Source organism: Nannospalax galili, unplaced genomic scaffold, assembly GCF_000622305.1.
Source record: "Nannospalax galili isolate Female #2095 unplaced genomic scaffold, S.galili_v1.0 scaffold56, whole genome shotgun sequence".
Classification (NCBI taxonomy): Eukaryota; Metazoa; Chordata; class Mammalia; order Rodentia; family Spalacidae; genus Nannospalax; species Nannospalax galili.
In genome coordinates, this window is record NW_008340065.1 from 2161264 (window position 1) to 2177634 (window position 16371).

Below are 16371 nucleotides of genomic sequence, written 5' to 3' on the forward strand. Positions count from 1 at the left end.
TATATATACACACATACATATTTGGCTGGAGAGAGAGCTCAGCAGGTAAGAGCACTTTCTGTTTTTCCAGAGGACCCAAGTTGGGCAGCTCACAACCACGACCTGTAACTCTAGCTCCAGGGGATCCAATTCCTCTAGTAGCCTCCACAGGCACCTGCACCTATGTGGCACACACAAACAATGAAAAATAAACCTTTAAAATAATAAATCTTTAGAGAAAAAAAGAACGTATTTTAGATCCTTGTACATCCCAGGCCGATTGTCACTTCTCCACTTACTGCCTTATTCCTGGTGTCCGACCCCTTGACACCATACATTTGCTATCTCACTGTATAGCCCAAGCTGTTCTTCAACTCTTAATCTTTTTGCCTCAGCCTCCCTAGTGCTGGGATTACAGGCATGCACCAGCACACACAGCTTGCACATCCCTGCTTCTGTGAGTGCCAACCTGATGGAATGAATGCCTGGATCAGTAGCAGCAAGGTGATGGGAGTCCTGGGAATCATGAAGCTGTTCTTCAAAGGTCTGAGATTGGAGCTGGATGTGGTGGTACAGGTCTGTAATCCTAGCACATGGGAGACAGAGCAGGAGGATGAAGAGTTCAAAGCTAGCCTGTGGGGGCTAGAGAGATGGCTCGGCAATTAAGAGCACTGGTTGCTCTTACAGATCACCTGGGTTCAATTCCCAGCATCCTCATGGCAGCTAACAACTGTCTATAATTCCAATTCCAGGGGAATCCAACGCCCTCTTCTGACCTCCACAGGGATTGTGCAATATGGGTGCACTTACATATATGAAGGCAATACGCTCATACACATAAAATAAAAATAAAATATTAAAAAATAAATCTGAGCTTGACAAGAGAAAAAATTGTCAGGAAAGCAATCACCTCAAATAGTGATTCTTTTTCAAGCAAATCTCCCAGTTGGGAGCTTGTTGAAATGTGGATTTTGATGCAGTAGCTGCAGATGGGCCAAGATTCTGACACTCTAACAGCCCCGAGCCACACTGCATGCTGAGGAGACTGCACATTGAGAACACAGGCTTCAATGACATGACACAGAAAGCATTGGCAGGCTCCTGCCTTCTTGAAGTCTCTGTAACATTGTGACTCCACGTGCAGGTTGAGAGGTCTTCTCAGCATGGATTTGAGACCAAGCACCTAGGTCTTAGCTGAATGCTGTAGAATGAAGAAATGATCAGAGACAATATTGTAGCTTTTGTGGGAGGGGCTTCAATCCCAGGGCTTCACACGTACTTGGCAAGCACTCTACCACTGTAGGTTTTTCATGTACCAAATCAAACATAGATTGGTAGCTTCCATTTATTCACATTTACTGGCACACTTTTAAAATGTATAATATAAAGAAATGCTATACTGTATGGAAAGGATATAATTAAATGTTGTTTTTCTTCTTTGAAACATGGTCTCCCTGTCACCACAGGTGGCCTGGAACTCACTATGTAGACCAAGCTGGCCTCAATCTCAGGATCTGCCTACCTCCACCTCTGGAGTACTGGGACTAAAGGCACGTGCCACCATATCTAGCAGGAATAATTAAAAGTTTTAGCAGCAACACTCAGCTTTATTAAAGTTACTGTTTTCCTCATTCAACTTTTAAAATAAGAAAATACTCAGGACTAAGTGCAGCCACATGTCTCTTCCTGTCTGTTCTCATTCCATCTCTTCCATCAAAGGGGAGCCACCATCCTGAACATGCTGTCTATTCATTCCCCCTGCACATGTGCTCTGAACGCCTTCTACATGCAGTGCCCAAGTCTAGAAACTAGAGACGCAACTGCAGCAGGCTAGAAAATATCTGCATGAGCTTACATTTATTGAGGAGACTAACAAACAGATAAATCGTGCTCTTTGCAAGTTATTGGGCTTTGTATAAATGACATCATAAAGTACATATCCTTCTTCAACTTGCTTTATTCACTCAAGCTTTTTAATTTTTTGTGTATGAGTGTTATGCCTGTGTGCAAAGTGCACCTGTGTCATGCAGTGCCTGCAGAGGCCAGCAGAGGGCATCAGATCCCCTGAAACCTGAGTTAAGGATGGCTGTTAACCACCATGTGGGTGCTGGGAACCAAAGCTGGGTGCTCAGCAAGAGCAGCCAGTGCTGTTAAACACTAAGCCATCTCTCCAGACCCTCGTCAGTCAACATTTTTCGACATTAATGCACCTCCCTCCAATTACTCTGTGTGTGTGTGTGTGCGTGTGTGTGTGTGTGTGTGTGTGTGTGTGTGTGTGTGAGAGAGAGAGAGAGAGAGAGAAGGCGATTGTAAGCACATGCACTTCCCCTGAGCCATATACCTCCACCCAATCCATTTGGCCTTTGGCTGCTTTGTAGCATTCCAGCACTTTGCCATTACATATATATGTGTGTCTGTCTGTAGGTTCTGCCACTGTTAAACATTTTCTGTTTTTATAATTATAAACAACGATGATAATCTTTTTCATGTATCTTTGTGCATATGTGTAAAGTTTCTGCAGGGTATATATTTAGAACAAGAATTCCAGGATTCAGAGTTCATACTTTTCAACTGTGAGATCTAGCTGAATCACTCTCCGCATAGATCATGCCAGTTTACACTGCCACCGTCAGTAATGAAGATTTTACACATCCAGGGCCAGCAAGATGGCTCAGTGGTTAAAGGTGCTTGCTGCCAAGCTTTAATACCAGAGTTCAGTCCCCAGAACCCATGTAGTAGAAGAAGAAAACAGGATCCTGGCCTCCATGTGTGCCATGGTGAACACACACCCACACACGTGCACACACAATAGATACATACACATATAAGAAAATTCTTTTTAACTCCACACATCCTTTCCTTCTCGGAGTTGCTGGTGTTTACGCTTCATGCTTGTTCCTTAGCACTCAATGTAATTAGAATTGGTGTCTTCAATCTAACTCCAGGTGGGGCCGCAGAGCACAGCTTTGAAGACACAGTGCCTCTGTAACCACTTGACCTTCTTTAGCGCCGATTTCTTCATTGTGCCAAGGACAGTGCGTGTGGAAGACACAATCAAGCTGTTTCTTCATGTGACCAACAACCCTGTTGGGGTGTCGTTGCTGGCCAGCCTTTTAGGACTTTATGTCATCTTAGTCATGTGGGCTTGGAGGAAGGATCAAGCAGATGAGCAGAAGGTAAAAGACTTGGATTCCAAAGGCTTTGCCATAGTGTCTTGAGTAGGTTCAGTAAGATGAGGGAGCTCCCCGTTACCAAAAGAAGCGGGGCGCGTGGGCCTAGGGAGCAGAGAAACTCCAGGGGGATCTGTTGCTGTTTTGAGACAGAGTCTCATTATGCAACTCCGATGGTGTAGAACTCATTATGTAGTCCAGGCTGGCCTCGAACTCAGAGATCCATCTGCCTCTACCTCCCCAGTGCTAGGATTAAATGTGTATGCCACCACGCCCAGCCTTAAGTGGGGTTTTATTAAATTTCTCTTCATATCCACTATCTCAAGACATAAGAACTTTTTATTTTCTGTTTTGTTTGGGGGGGGGGATTTGTTTTGTTTTGTTTTTCTCCCAGGTTTTGGATCTTCACAGGAGTCTTTTAGGTTAGAAATGAACCAAACGAAAACTCCTATAGAACGTAACTGAAATCAGAGTCAAGTTTATCTCACTTTACACACTAGACACAAAAGTTATATATAAGTCAAATTATAATTTGACATAATTGCAATATGAAGGAAACCAGTAAATAATTCTTTTGAGGGGGGTTGCTTGAGATGGCTCAACAGGTAAAGGCACTTGCTGTCAAGCTTGACAGTCCAAGTTTGATCCCTGAAACACACAAGAAGAAAGGAGAGAATAGTAAGTTGTCCTCTGACCTCCATTTGTGTGCCATGCATGCACAGGGTGCACCTCCCCTGCAATAAATAAATTTAAGTTTTTAAAAATTATTTTGTGTCTTAAAATAACACTTCACATCTTTGCCCAGCTAACCTAGAATATACCATGTAGCCCAGGCTGGCTTTGAGCTTCCTCAGCTTCTCAAGTACCGAAATTATGGTTCTGAGCCACCACACCTGGCTAGGAATTATTTTTAACAAAGTAGAATTCTTTGGCAGGTTTTCCCTTATTTCTAATTTATATAGTTCTTATTTTTGTGTTATTTCTTCAGGGCCTTCTACATGCTGGGAAAGGGCTGTACCATTGAGCTACACTATAGCTTCTTGTTTTTCATACTTGAATGTTCTAGAGGGGAAGAGATTCCATTTCTTTATTGTTCTGAGTGAAAGGTTGCCAGCATCAGTAAATAAAAATACAACAGTTTAATTTTCATCTCAAATAACCAGTAAGAGCACTGTCAACTTCAGTTTCGCTGGGTGTCTTCTATGTTATGTGCGACCTGTGAGGGAGGTGGAGGGATATGGAGGTCCGAGGCTCAGTCTGTGGATGCCTCATTTTAGAGACAGAAGGCTGGAGTCCCAGGCATTACCCTGCTGTCACTTGGCTGGCCTGTTTGCTTTTCTGCTAACAGTGCCTCCCCTGCTTCCCCTGGGGTTCCAGTGCTGGTGCCCAGCAGCCTGTCATTAGCTGGGGGCTATACTGAGTGGACACCTGGTAAGCTCATTGCTTCTGCTTTTCCTACAGGTGAAGGTCACTGTCCTGGCTGATAATGACCCCAGTTCTCAATTCCACTACGTTGTGCAGGTCTATACTGGATATCGAAGACAAGCTGCTACCACAGCTAAGGTTAATGGAACCTACGTTTATTACCATGTGTCTTCAACCAGGAGCCACACTTTAATTTGCATGTCTTGGTGTCCAATAGTGCTTTAAATGGGATCAAAGGGATTGGAATTTCTGGGTATATAATAAGAACAACCCTCTGGATTTGTCCAATATTCCAGTAGTTTCTCTTCCTTAGGAATAGCCCCAGAAGATGGAGTTATAATGTCTTACATTTCTCCTTCCTTGTCACATCTTAGGTTGTTATCACCCTCTATGGCTCAGAGGGACATAGTGAGCCCCATCACCTTTGGGACCCACAGAAGATGGTCTTTGAACGTGGGGCACTGGATGTCTTCCTTCTTTCCACTAGGTCCTCTCTGGGGGAGCTGCATGGCCTTCGGCTATGGCACGACAATTCAGGAGGCAGCCCTGCTTGGTAGGACCTGCCTTGGGCTAGCATTTTTCTTCTTTAAAAAATTTTTTGACATTTATTTATGTATTTATTTATTTATTGTGTGTGTGTGTGTGTGTGTGTGTGTGTGTGTGTGTGTATGCATGATTGGACTGCACATATGGAGGTCAGAGGACAGCTTGTGGGAGTCACTTCTCTCCTTCCACCATCGGGGTTCCAGAACTCAAACTCACATCGTCAGATTTGGTGGCAAGTGCCTTTACCCACTGAGCCACCTCGCCAGCCCTTGTTCCTTCTTTGTAGTTAGTGGTATCCTAGAGAGAGATCAGTATGTCATCACCATAAACAATAATGCTGCCAGCCAAATCACAGTGACTACTAGATGTATGTCTTTAAGCTGAAAGAAATATGAAAAACAATAGAGTTTGGAGATGACATGGTGAATGAGTCTTTTCTCTCATGTGTATTGTCATAGTTGTGAGCAGCAAATCGTGACAATGATAGTGAAATGCTGATTGAAAAGGCGATGCGAGTTTTTTTCTTTTTTCTTTTTTAGCTAGCCCTCATGTAACCCAGGCTGGCCTTGAATTTGTTACGTAGTTGAGGAGAACCTTGAACTTCTGATCCTAGTGTTTCCATCTCACAAGTGCTAGGATGTCAGACCTGTGCCATCATATCCAGTTTATACAGTGCAGGGCATTGAACCCAAGGCCTGTGTATGCTAGGCAGTTTCCCTGCCAACTGAGCTACATTTCCAGCTGTTACAGTGTTTATAAATAGGAAAAATATCTCTAAAGTATAAATGTAATAAACAACTATCCACTGAATTTATTGGAGTCTAATCTAAGAGTCTGAGAAGGGAATTCCCATGCAGGACATTCCCAGGAAGTTAGATAGGTGGCCATGACAGAGCACGTGAACTCGGCATGTGCTATGTCCACCTGATTCTGAATCAGAGTAAGAGTTATCCTCTGAACTCTACACAGGTGCATGGCATGCACATGCACACACAACAATTTTTTTTTAAGATTAAAGAAGGGCTGAAGCTGCTCTTGCAGAAGACGCAGGTTTGGTTCCCAGAACCCACATGGCAGCTAACAATCATCCATAACGCCAGTTCCAGGGGATGTAACTCTCTCTTCTGGTATCTGCAGGTACTGTACACATGTGGTGTACTTACACACATGCAGGCAAACGCACATTCACATAAAACAAAAATAAATATTTTTCAAAAGATTTTTTAAAAGAAAGCAGATGACAAAGTGTATTAAGGATGAAGATACTGGATTCTCGGGTTTTAGAATAAAGAAGGGAATGGAGCCGGGCGTGGTGCGCACGCCTTTAATCCCAGAACTCGGGAGGCAGAGGCAGGCGGATCCCTGTGAGTTCAAGGCCAGCCTGGTCTACATAGTGAGTTCCAGGACAGCTGGGGCTACAGGGACACCCTGTCTCAAAAAGACAAAAAAAAGAAGGGAATGGACAGGAGTCAAGGCTCTAGTCCCAGTGATACCCTATCATCTCAGTATAAAGAAAGGAGGGAAGGAGATGGAAGGAAAGGAAGAAAAAGGGAAAGGAGTGAAAGGTCTAAGGCTCTGGAACTGAAGGGATCAGTTGTTGAATGTTCCCTACCTGAAAAGACCATGTAGTCTGCCTAAGTTGATTATCAAAATGAGATGTTTCCTTCTAAGCTGACAAACTAGGCCAGAGAGACTAATAAATTCCATGAAGCATCTTTTGCATTCAGTTATCTATAAAACTACTTATGTTCTGCAATCCTGGGTGTTAATCTATAAAGGTGAATAATGTGCAATGTGTGCTTGAAAATGTTCAAATCATTAGTCATCAGGAAATGCAAACCAAAACCACAGCAAATCCAGGCCTGGTGGCACAGATATTTGGAAGTCTGAGACAAGAGGATCCCAAGCTCGAGGCCTGCCTAGACTATATAGCAAGTTCAAGGCCAGCCTGGGAAATTTAGTGAGACCATTTGTCAAAGTAAAGAGTAGAAAAGAGAAACAGTGCTGGTGGTGTATCTCAGTGGCAGAGCCCTTGTCTGGCATGTGTGAGGTCCTGTGTTTAATCCCCAAAACTCCCCTCCCATCCTTCCAATTGAAAAAAACAACACAGCAGCCCTGTTCACCTACCAGAATGAGTAGAAATAAGATGTTGGAACCAGATGGTGTGGTACACACCTGTAATCCCAGCACTTGGAGGAAGAGACAGGAGGATCAGACGCTCCAAGCCAGCCTGTGCTATATGAGATATTTTAAAAACTTTGAGGTGCTGAAGAGATGTCTCAGCTGTTAAGACTGTTTGCTGCTCTTCCATACTGGGCAGCTCACAACTGCCTGTAACTCTAGCTCCAGGGGATCTTACAACTTTTTCTGACCTCCTCAGGTACAAAGACACAGACATAACACAGACACACAAATGAAAATATTTTTTTTAATCTTTTTGAGACAGGGTCTCCCTGTAGCCCCAGATGGCCTGGAACTCGCTATATAGACCAGGCTGGCCTTGAAATCATAGAGCTCTGCCTGCCTCTGCCTCCTGAGTGCCGGGATTACAGGCATGTGCCACCACATCCAGCTAAAAATAAATATTTAAAAAGACTTACTTCACGTAACAATGCTTTCTTTCCAGTTCTATTTATTTTCCTGCAGTCGGTGTCTTAGTACTGTTACCTGTTGCTATGATAAAATGCCCTCACAAAAGCAACTTAAAGGAGAAAGGGTTTATTTGGCTCAGTGTTCCATGTTACAGTCCATCAGTACAGGGAAGTCAAGGTGATAGGAACTTGACACAGCTGGTCACGACCAAAAGCAGAGAGCACTGAATTAGTGTACCATGCTGGTGTTCAGCTCTTATACAGTCCAGGATCCCCTGCCCAGGGAATGATGCCTCCCACAGTGGGCAGGTCTTCCCACTAATCAAAATAATCCCCCAAAGGCCAACCTGATCCAGTCTGTCATTAAGACTCCCTTCCCAAGTGATTCTAGATTGTGTCAAATTGACAAAACTAACCATCAAAGTCATGATTTCATTTTCTCTATGGACTACATATTTCATTGTGTATATGTACCACATTTTCTTTATGCATTAATCTATTGATGGACACTTCAGCTGCCTCCCACCTCCCCCTTTTTTTAAGACAGAGCCTCACTGTGTGTGCTGGCCTGGAACTCACTCTGTAGATCAAGCTGTCTCCACTCATAGAGATCTGCCTGCCTCTGCCTCCTGAATGCTAGGATTAAAGACATGTGCCACTACACCCAGCCACTTCCAACATTTCTATCCCCCACCTCTTCACCAAATCTCAGTTTTGTTTTTGTTTTTGGTCTTTTTGAGACAGGGTCTCCCTGTAGCCCCAGCTGTCCTGGAACTCACTATGTAGACCAGGCTGGCCTTGAATTCACAGAGATCCACCTGCCTCTACCTCCCAAGTGCTGGGATTAAAGGCGTGCGCCACCACGCCCGGCCAAATCTGTTTCAACACTGAATTGTTCTTCCAGGTTGCTGACTCTTTTCATCCCTCTTCCTGATTTTCTCATTAATTCTGACTTTTCTCCTGGGCCTAGATTGAATTCCTGTGCTTGTAAATCTCTTTCAGGTCATTGATCATTTTTACTAAAAAGCGTTTGATACTCTGTCATCTTATCCATGTCAGTTTCTTCGAGTGCAGTAGCTGAGGAGGCACGGTCTTCTTGGAGGAGTCATGTTGCCTGGCTTTCTCATGTTTCTTGAATTTCTTTGTTATGACTTGTTCATCTGTTGGTCTGGATATCTCTTCTGGATTTTAGTACGAGGTGGTCTTATTGCATAATCTACTTTTGAAGACTTGTTGAGCAATACCACTTGGCAAAGAAAGGAAGTGGCTGACTCATCCGTTCCCCTGGCCAGGGAACTGGACACCTGGGACTGTTTGGATTTTCTGTGTCTTGTGTGAGAATTTGTTTTATTTATTTTTATTTTATGTATGTGAGTGTATTGCCTGCATGTATGTAAGTGTACCCATGTTGTGCAATGCCTGCAGAGGCCAGAATAAAGCATCAGATCCTCCTGGAACTGGAATTAGAGGTAGTTGTTAGCCACCATATCGGCTAACACACCCCAGTCTTCTGCAAGAGCAGCTAGTGCTCTTAACTGCTGTCTCTCCAGCCCATGTGTGAGAATTTCTTAAAGTTTTGTATCAATCAATTCTTCCTTTTATAAAAGTTCTCTTCGTGAGATTCAATATTGTTTGATAGCATTTTATCCACAGAAGATCTGGAGAGACCAGATTGGAACAAGTCATCTCAAATCCTCCTGCTACTCTTTCAATTAAATGTATGTAATATTCTAAATCCTTTATTGTTTTGTGACAATGTTCACAGCATCTTTTTCAGGACTAGATTCCACCTAAGAAAGCACTTTCTTTGCTAAACCATAAGAAGCAGCATCTCATCAGATCCACTGTACTGAGATGACAGCAGTTCAGTCACAGCTATGTTTATGATTCGCTCCCCTGCTTCTTCTGCCACATCTGCAGTTCCTTCTCCCGTGACGCCTCAGGCCCCTCCAAGTCATCCATTCAGGATGGAACCAACTTCTTCCAAATTCCTGTTCACATTGATATTTTGATCTTTCCCCATGAATCACGAATGTTCTTAACAGTGAGTTCTAGACTACTGAGTCCTTTCCAGAAGGGTTCTAATTTAGTTTGTCCAGCTCCAACAGAGAGTCATGATGGACGTTATAGCTTTAAAATGTATTTTTTTTATTTTCTGTGTATGAGTGTTTTCCCTGTACATATGTAAGTGCTCCATGTGTCTGAAATGCCCACAGAAGCCAGAAGAGAGCACTGGATCTCCTGGAATGGTTGTTAACCACCATATGGGTTCTGGGAACCAAACTAGGATTGTCTTCAAGAGCAGCAGGTGCAATCTGGCAATCTCTCCAGCCCCCGAAAAGTATATTTCCTAGGACTTGGTAGTGAAATGACTGACTCTATCCATGGGCTGCAGAATGGGTGATGGGTTAGCCAGCATGAAAACAGCACTAATGTTGTGCATCTCTGTCAAAGATTGTAGGGGACCAGGTGCATCATCAGTGACTGTTGGAGAAGGGATCTTGCTCTGAGCAGTAGTTCTCAACAGTGAGCTCAAAATATTCTCTACCCTGTTGTAAATACATGTGCTGTCATCGAGGCCTTGCTGACCCATCTACAGAGCACAGGCAGAATAGATTTAATATTATTCCCAAGGACCTTAAATTGTCAGGCTGGTAAGTTAGCGTTGCTGCAACTTCAGGTCACCAGCTGTTATTAACCCCAGAGTCAGCTGTCCTTTGCCACTGACATTTCCTCTCTAGTTATGAAGGTCCAAGGTGGCCTCTCATCCACACTGACAGCCTGTTGAGTGTAGCCATCATGCCTTGTCACTTTCTGGAGCAGCTTCTCTCCATAAACTATACAAGCCAGTCTCTGCTAGCCTCAGCCTTTTCTGTTGCTTCCTGACCTTTTCTCGGCCTTCAGAGGTTTGACAAGAGTCTTGCTCTGGATCAGGCCTTAGGGAATGTTGTGGCTGATCTGATGTTCTGACCAGAATACTAAAACTTTCTCCATTATCAACATTAAGACTGTTCTGCTTTCTTACCATTCATGTGTGCATTAGAGTAGTGCTCTTAATTTTCTTCAAGACTTTTCCTTTGTGTCCGTACCTTGCTTACCAGGAGGACCTGTCTTGGCTCCTGACAGGCCTTCCTCACTATGCTTAATCATTCCTAGTGCTTGATTTAAAGTAAGGGTATATAAAACTCTTCCTTTCACTTGAATGCTTAGAAGCCATTGTAGGGTAACTCTTTGGCATAATTTCAATATTTTAATATTGTGCTCAGGGAGTATGGAGCTCCAAAGAGATGGAGAGAGGTGGGGGAGTGGCTAGTCAGTGGAGCAGTCAGAACACACACATTTACTGATTTCCTGCACCGAGTTATATGTAGGTATAGTTTATGGCATACCAGAACAATTAAGGAAAAACAAAAATCATCACTATAAGTCTATATCAGGCCTATGAAAAGTGCTGGCTGATGTCCTGTATGTGACCACTTTTGCTACACTTCTATAATTTAGATATAAATTAAGGATAAAGCACTGTAGTTGACAGGCTGCAGAGGTGGCTCAGTGGCTAAAGTGCTTGCCCTGCAAGCATGCGGGCCTGAGTTCGAATCCCCAGAACCAACATAAGCCCAGTGCAGTAATGCACAACTGTCACCCCAGCACTCCTACAGCAACAGGGAGTAGAGACAGAATCCCTGGAAATGTGCAGGCCAACTGCCCTGGTGTATGCGGCAGTGAGCTAGAGACCCTGTCTCAAACGAGATGGAAGGAAACTCCTGACACCAAGGCTGTTTTCTGATTTCCACATGCACATTATAGCACACACACAAATGTAGTTGGGAAGAGGACCAAATCTGAGAGCCTAGAGCTCTGATGTGGCTACAGACCCAGATGGGGCAAGAAGTGAATAGTATAAGCCAGCTGTGGTGGCACACATCTTTAATCCCAGCACTCAGGAGGTAGAGGCAGGTGGATCTCTGTGAGTTCAAGGCCAGCCTGGTCTACATAGCAAGTTCCAGGTCAGGTGGGGCTACAGGGAGACCCTGTCTCAAAAAGACCAAAAAAACAAAAAGAGAAGCAATTAGTAATAAATGTTGAAAACCAAATCCCATGTATGCCCCACAGTGGTGAAAGATAGGGGCACGTAGGATAGTTTAAGAGGTAATAGAGCATTATCACACATGGAAGACAGGTAGTTTTAAAATATATGCACACACTGACCTCCTCTTAGGTGGTAAACATTTGCAATCTGATGTCTTGGACATGAATTTCCTCAGAGGCTATAACATGCAGGTGGGATTGGCTTTCCTTTCTTCTTGCCTTGCGAGTATAATAATCTACTCACTTGGGTGGGTGCAGTATTACTTCTACACAGCAAGCCACTCACACACCTGCGTAACATGATCTTTATCTTACTATAGGTATGTAAGCCAGGTGATCGTCAGTGACATGGCTGCGAAGAGGAAATGGCATTTCCTGTGCAGCTGTTGGCTGGCCACAGACCTAGGAGACTGTGAGCGTGATGTGGTCTTCAGGCCAGCCTCAAGGAAAGAGCTCTCTTCCTTTAGGTAAAACTGAGAAATTGCTTAGTAGTGAGCACTGATGTGCCTCTTAGAAGAATATACTTCATCAACTTTTCTGATTCATGATATTGGACTCTTCTTGGACTTCCCTCCTTGGACCAAAATGAGTGGCTAAAAGAGGGAGGCTTTTGTGAAAGAGGCAAGGCTGTTGTGGGGCTGGAGAGATGCTCAGCAGTTAGAGCATTTGTTTCTCTGGCAGATGATCTGGGTTCAGTTCCGGGCACCCACATGGTGGCTAACAAGCATCCTTAATTTCAGTGCCAGGGAATCCAGTGCCCTCTTCTGACCTCCGAGGGTATTGCACAACACAAGTGCACTTACAAACATGCAGGCAATGCATTTATACACATAAAATAGAAATAATAAATACAACTAAATTTGAAAAGAAGCAAGGGTGTGTACTGATATAAAATACCTAGAAGTTGAAAAAAGGTGGTGCTTAATCTCTCCTCCAAAATACGTCCTTTTTCTCCCCTGTTTGGTGGAGTCCTGAGACTTTGAGAACAGAACCACTCTAGTTCTGTGGCTACATTAAGAAATTATTTCTCCCTGACATGGCATTAATCCCAGCCTTTAATCCCAGCACTTGGGAGGCAGAGGCAGGCAGATCTCTGTGAGTTCAAGGCCAGCCTGGTCTACATAGTTCCAGGACAGTTGGACCCTGTCTCAAAAAGACCAAAAAATAAACAACTGTTACATGAGCATACATTTTTAAATTTTTATTTATTTTATGTGTATGAGTATCTTGCCTGCCTGGTAAGTGCACCCATGCGTGCAATGCATGTGGAGGCAGAAGAGGGCATCAGATCCCCTGGAACTGGAGTTAATGCTACGTGGTTGTTAGATGCTATGTGGGTACTGAGAACGGGACCCGAGTCCTCTACAAGAGCAGTAAGTACTCTTAACCACTGAGCCATCTCTCCAGCTCTGAGCATAAATTTTATGTTTTATAGTGTACACTGCCCTGGAACTCAGAGATTCACCTGCTTCTGCCTCCTGCTATGGAATTTAAAGGCATGCACCATGGTGCCTGGTTTATTGTTTGTTTTTCCTTTTTTTTTTTTTTTCGTCTTGAGACAGGGTCTCCTATAGTCCCAGCTGACCTGAACTCACTCTGTAGACCAGGCTGGCCTTGAACTCACAGAGATCCGCCTGCCTCTGCCTCCCGAGTGCTGGGACTATAGGCGTGCACCACCACACCCGGCTTTTTCTTTCTTTTTTTAAAAAATATTTTATTTTTATTTTACGCGTATTCATGTACTGCCTGCATGTAGGTAAGTGCACCCGTGTTGTGCAATGCCCGTGGAGGTCAGAAGAGACTGTCGGATCCCCTGGAACTGGAGTTACAGACAGTTGTTAGCTGCCATGTGGGTGCTGGGATTCAAACCTGGGTCTTCTGCAAGAACAGTCAGTGTTCTTAACTGCTGAGCCATCTCTCCAGCCCTGTTTCTTTTTTCTAAAGACAGAGTCTCACTGATGTGTCTATTGTTGCTTGTATGCCTAGTGATTTCTCTGACTCTGTAGTCTTTTTTTTTTCTTTGTCAAGGGTAGCAACTAAAGCATTAGCACCATTAGCAGAGTGTTTAGCTGAAAATTAAGGAGATTTCCTGGGGCTGGAGAGGTGGCTCAGTGGTTAAGAGCACTGACTGCTCTTGCAGAGGACTGAGATTTGATTCCCAGCACCTGTATGGCAGCTAACAGTCATCTGCAACTCCAGTTCCAGGGGCACTCTGACATTCTCTTCTGACTTCCTTAGGCATTGCCCAACATGGGTGCACTTACGCATATGCAGGCTATATACTCATATACACAAAATAAAAATAATAAGACATTTTTTTAAAACCCAGAAATTTCCTGAAATTCCTGGAACCAATTAGTCTCCCAGCCTTTACTGAGCTCTGTGAGCACACTAGGACATGCTTTCAACACCTAGGAAGGCCGTCAATAACTATCTCTGAGCCTTCCTGCTTCCCAAGAGTCTTGTGGTCATCCAGGAGTGAAAGTTAGAACTGTGTTGGATTTTCCTGAGCATTCACACAGCCTCACATATGCATGTGGCCTTAGAAGGAATGTGTCAGAGCCTTTCAAAACTCCTCTGGAATTCTTGGTCAGGTGTGGTAGTGTAGGCCTTTAATCCTAGCACTTGGGAGGCAGAGGAAGGTAGATCTCTGTGAGTTCAAAGCCAGCCTGGTCTATATAGTGAGTTCCAGGCCAGCTGGGGGTACAGGGAGACTGTCTCAAAAAGACCAAAATAAAAAGATCTAATTTTTCATCATATTTCTTGTTTTAGACACCTGTTTTCTTCCATGATTGTAGAAAAGTTCACCCAGGACTACCTGTGGCTTTCAGTTGCAACTCGACATCCCTGGAACCAGTTTACAAGAGTCCAGAGGCTCACCTGCTGTATGACGCTGCTTCTCTGCGACATGGTCATCAATGTCATGTTCTGGAAGATGGGTGGCACCCCTGCGAAGAGGGGTAGGCAAAGTACGGACAGGCCCCAATGGGTGCTGTCATCTCAGTCTTCCCTCCTCGTTTCCGGTCAGCAGAGTCGTGGCGTGTCTCCTTTCCCTGCACTGTCCAGTAGGCTACTCTAGCATGTTCACGGCTCTTCTTGACAAATAAAGCAGCCTTAAGAACACACCAGGATCTCTATAGCCATGAAACATTTTTTAAATATTTTATTTTTATTATCCTTATGTGTATGAGTGTATTGCCTGCATGTGTGTAAATGCACCATGTCATACAATGCCCACGGAGGTCAGAAGAGAATGTTGGATTCCCCTGGAACTGTAACAGATGGTTGTTAGTCACCATGTGGGTGCTGGGAATTGAACCCAGGTCCTCTGAAAGAGCTGCTGGTGTTATTAACTGTTGAGCCGTCTCTTCAGCCCCAACATTTTCTATCTCTAGATAAATTCCTAAATAGAGTCACAAGCCTGGAATGACTGTGATGGTCTTAATGGCTGAGGATGAAGGTTGACGTCGTGCTTTTCTTTCAGAGGATCCATTTACTGTGACCTGGTCAGAGCTGTTCATCAGCGTCCAGACTGCTGCCATCCTCTTCCCTATCCATCTTGTCATTGGGCGGCTCTTCCCATTGAGTCAACCACAGGAAATACTGCCCCCACTTCCTCCCATCCAGGCCTCTTGCCCTTTAAGTGTTGCTTGTGAGCCTCCCTCTCTAACAAAAGTGGTTGAGGTAAGCTTGGTACTGGGTTTTTTACATGTAAGGTGCCCTCCCCCTTCCAGTGTAGTAGAAAAGAGCCATGGAAAGGACTTCTCGGGAAGCTCAGGGGGTCCTGTCCCCTTTAATGTCCTTCCCCTAATTTCTGACCCCTGAGTTGATTAGTAATACCCTGGCTTTCTCCTGAGGTTATGAACTATTCCAGGGACTGATAATGGGGCAGTATGTACTACTCTGGAGCTGTTTTGGTTTTTGATGTTTGAGCAAACGGTCCCTCCTTTCAATCTGTAGTTTCTCATAAAATGGTCGTGAAGGCACTGTGAGGTGACTCCTCTCTGAGAAATTAGAGAGAAAATGAGGTAGTCAGGCTCTCTACACCAAGCATGTGCCCCTGAATAATGAAACAGTCTGGCCATCTGTAATTGCTCCCAGTGCTTGGCTAATGTAAAACAGACTGACTTCTCTCAACTTGGCTCTGTATTCAGGAATTAAAGGAAACTGTGGGATTCTTGCTCAGAAGAAATACACATCTACTCTCAGAGTATGAACTATCTTCATGGAGTTCTTGTGACACTAACAAGCTGGTGAAGCTTTTATCCAGCCTCATTTATTCTCACGTAGAAGATCGAGGCTGTTACCGGCTGGCAGGATCCCACTGGGCGAATGGTAAAGTCCAGTAGATTTTAGTGATTGATCCACCCTCTGCCTCCACTCCCGTGCATGCCTTTCATGTTATTCACTTTTACCTTTCAGCATAAGCAACAAGCATAATGTCATGTATGCTTCCTTTAATCTCCTTAAGCTTTTGATGTAGAGCTGATAGCTTTGTTCTCTGTGTTGACTTTTAGACAGTTTGGTGATAAAACTACAGTACTGATTGTAAAATTACAAAAATATTCTCT

The 16371-nt window shown here is 44.0% G+C and overlaps 1 protein-coding gene across 1 annotated transcript in view; it reads left to right on the top strand.

The window, feature by feature from the left end:
• Positions 1 to 16371, top strand: part of Pkd1l3 (polycystin 1 like 3, transient receptor potential channel interacting) — an 80818-nt gene that overhangs the window by 42930 nt on the left and 21517 nt on the right. Inside the window, exons 11-17 of the mRNA XM_029564454.1 lie at positions 2925 to 3155; positions 4611 to 4712; positions 4949 to 5127; positions 12121 to 12267; positions 14573 to 14769; positions 15285 to 15484; positions 15955 to 16135. Of these exons, the coding sequence (XP_029420314.1) occupies positions 2925 to 3155; positions 4611 to 4712; positions 4949 to 5127; positions 12121 to 12267; positions 14573 to 14769; positions 15285 to 15484; positions 15955 to 16135 (1237 nt within the window). The remainder of the gene's footprint in view (positions 1 to 2924; positions 3156 to 4610; positions 4713 to 4948; positions 5128 to 12120; positions 12268 to 14572; positions 14770 to 15284; positions 15485 to 15954; positions 16136 to 16371) is intronic.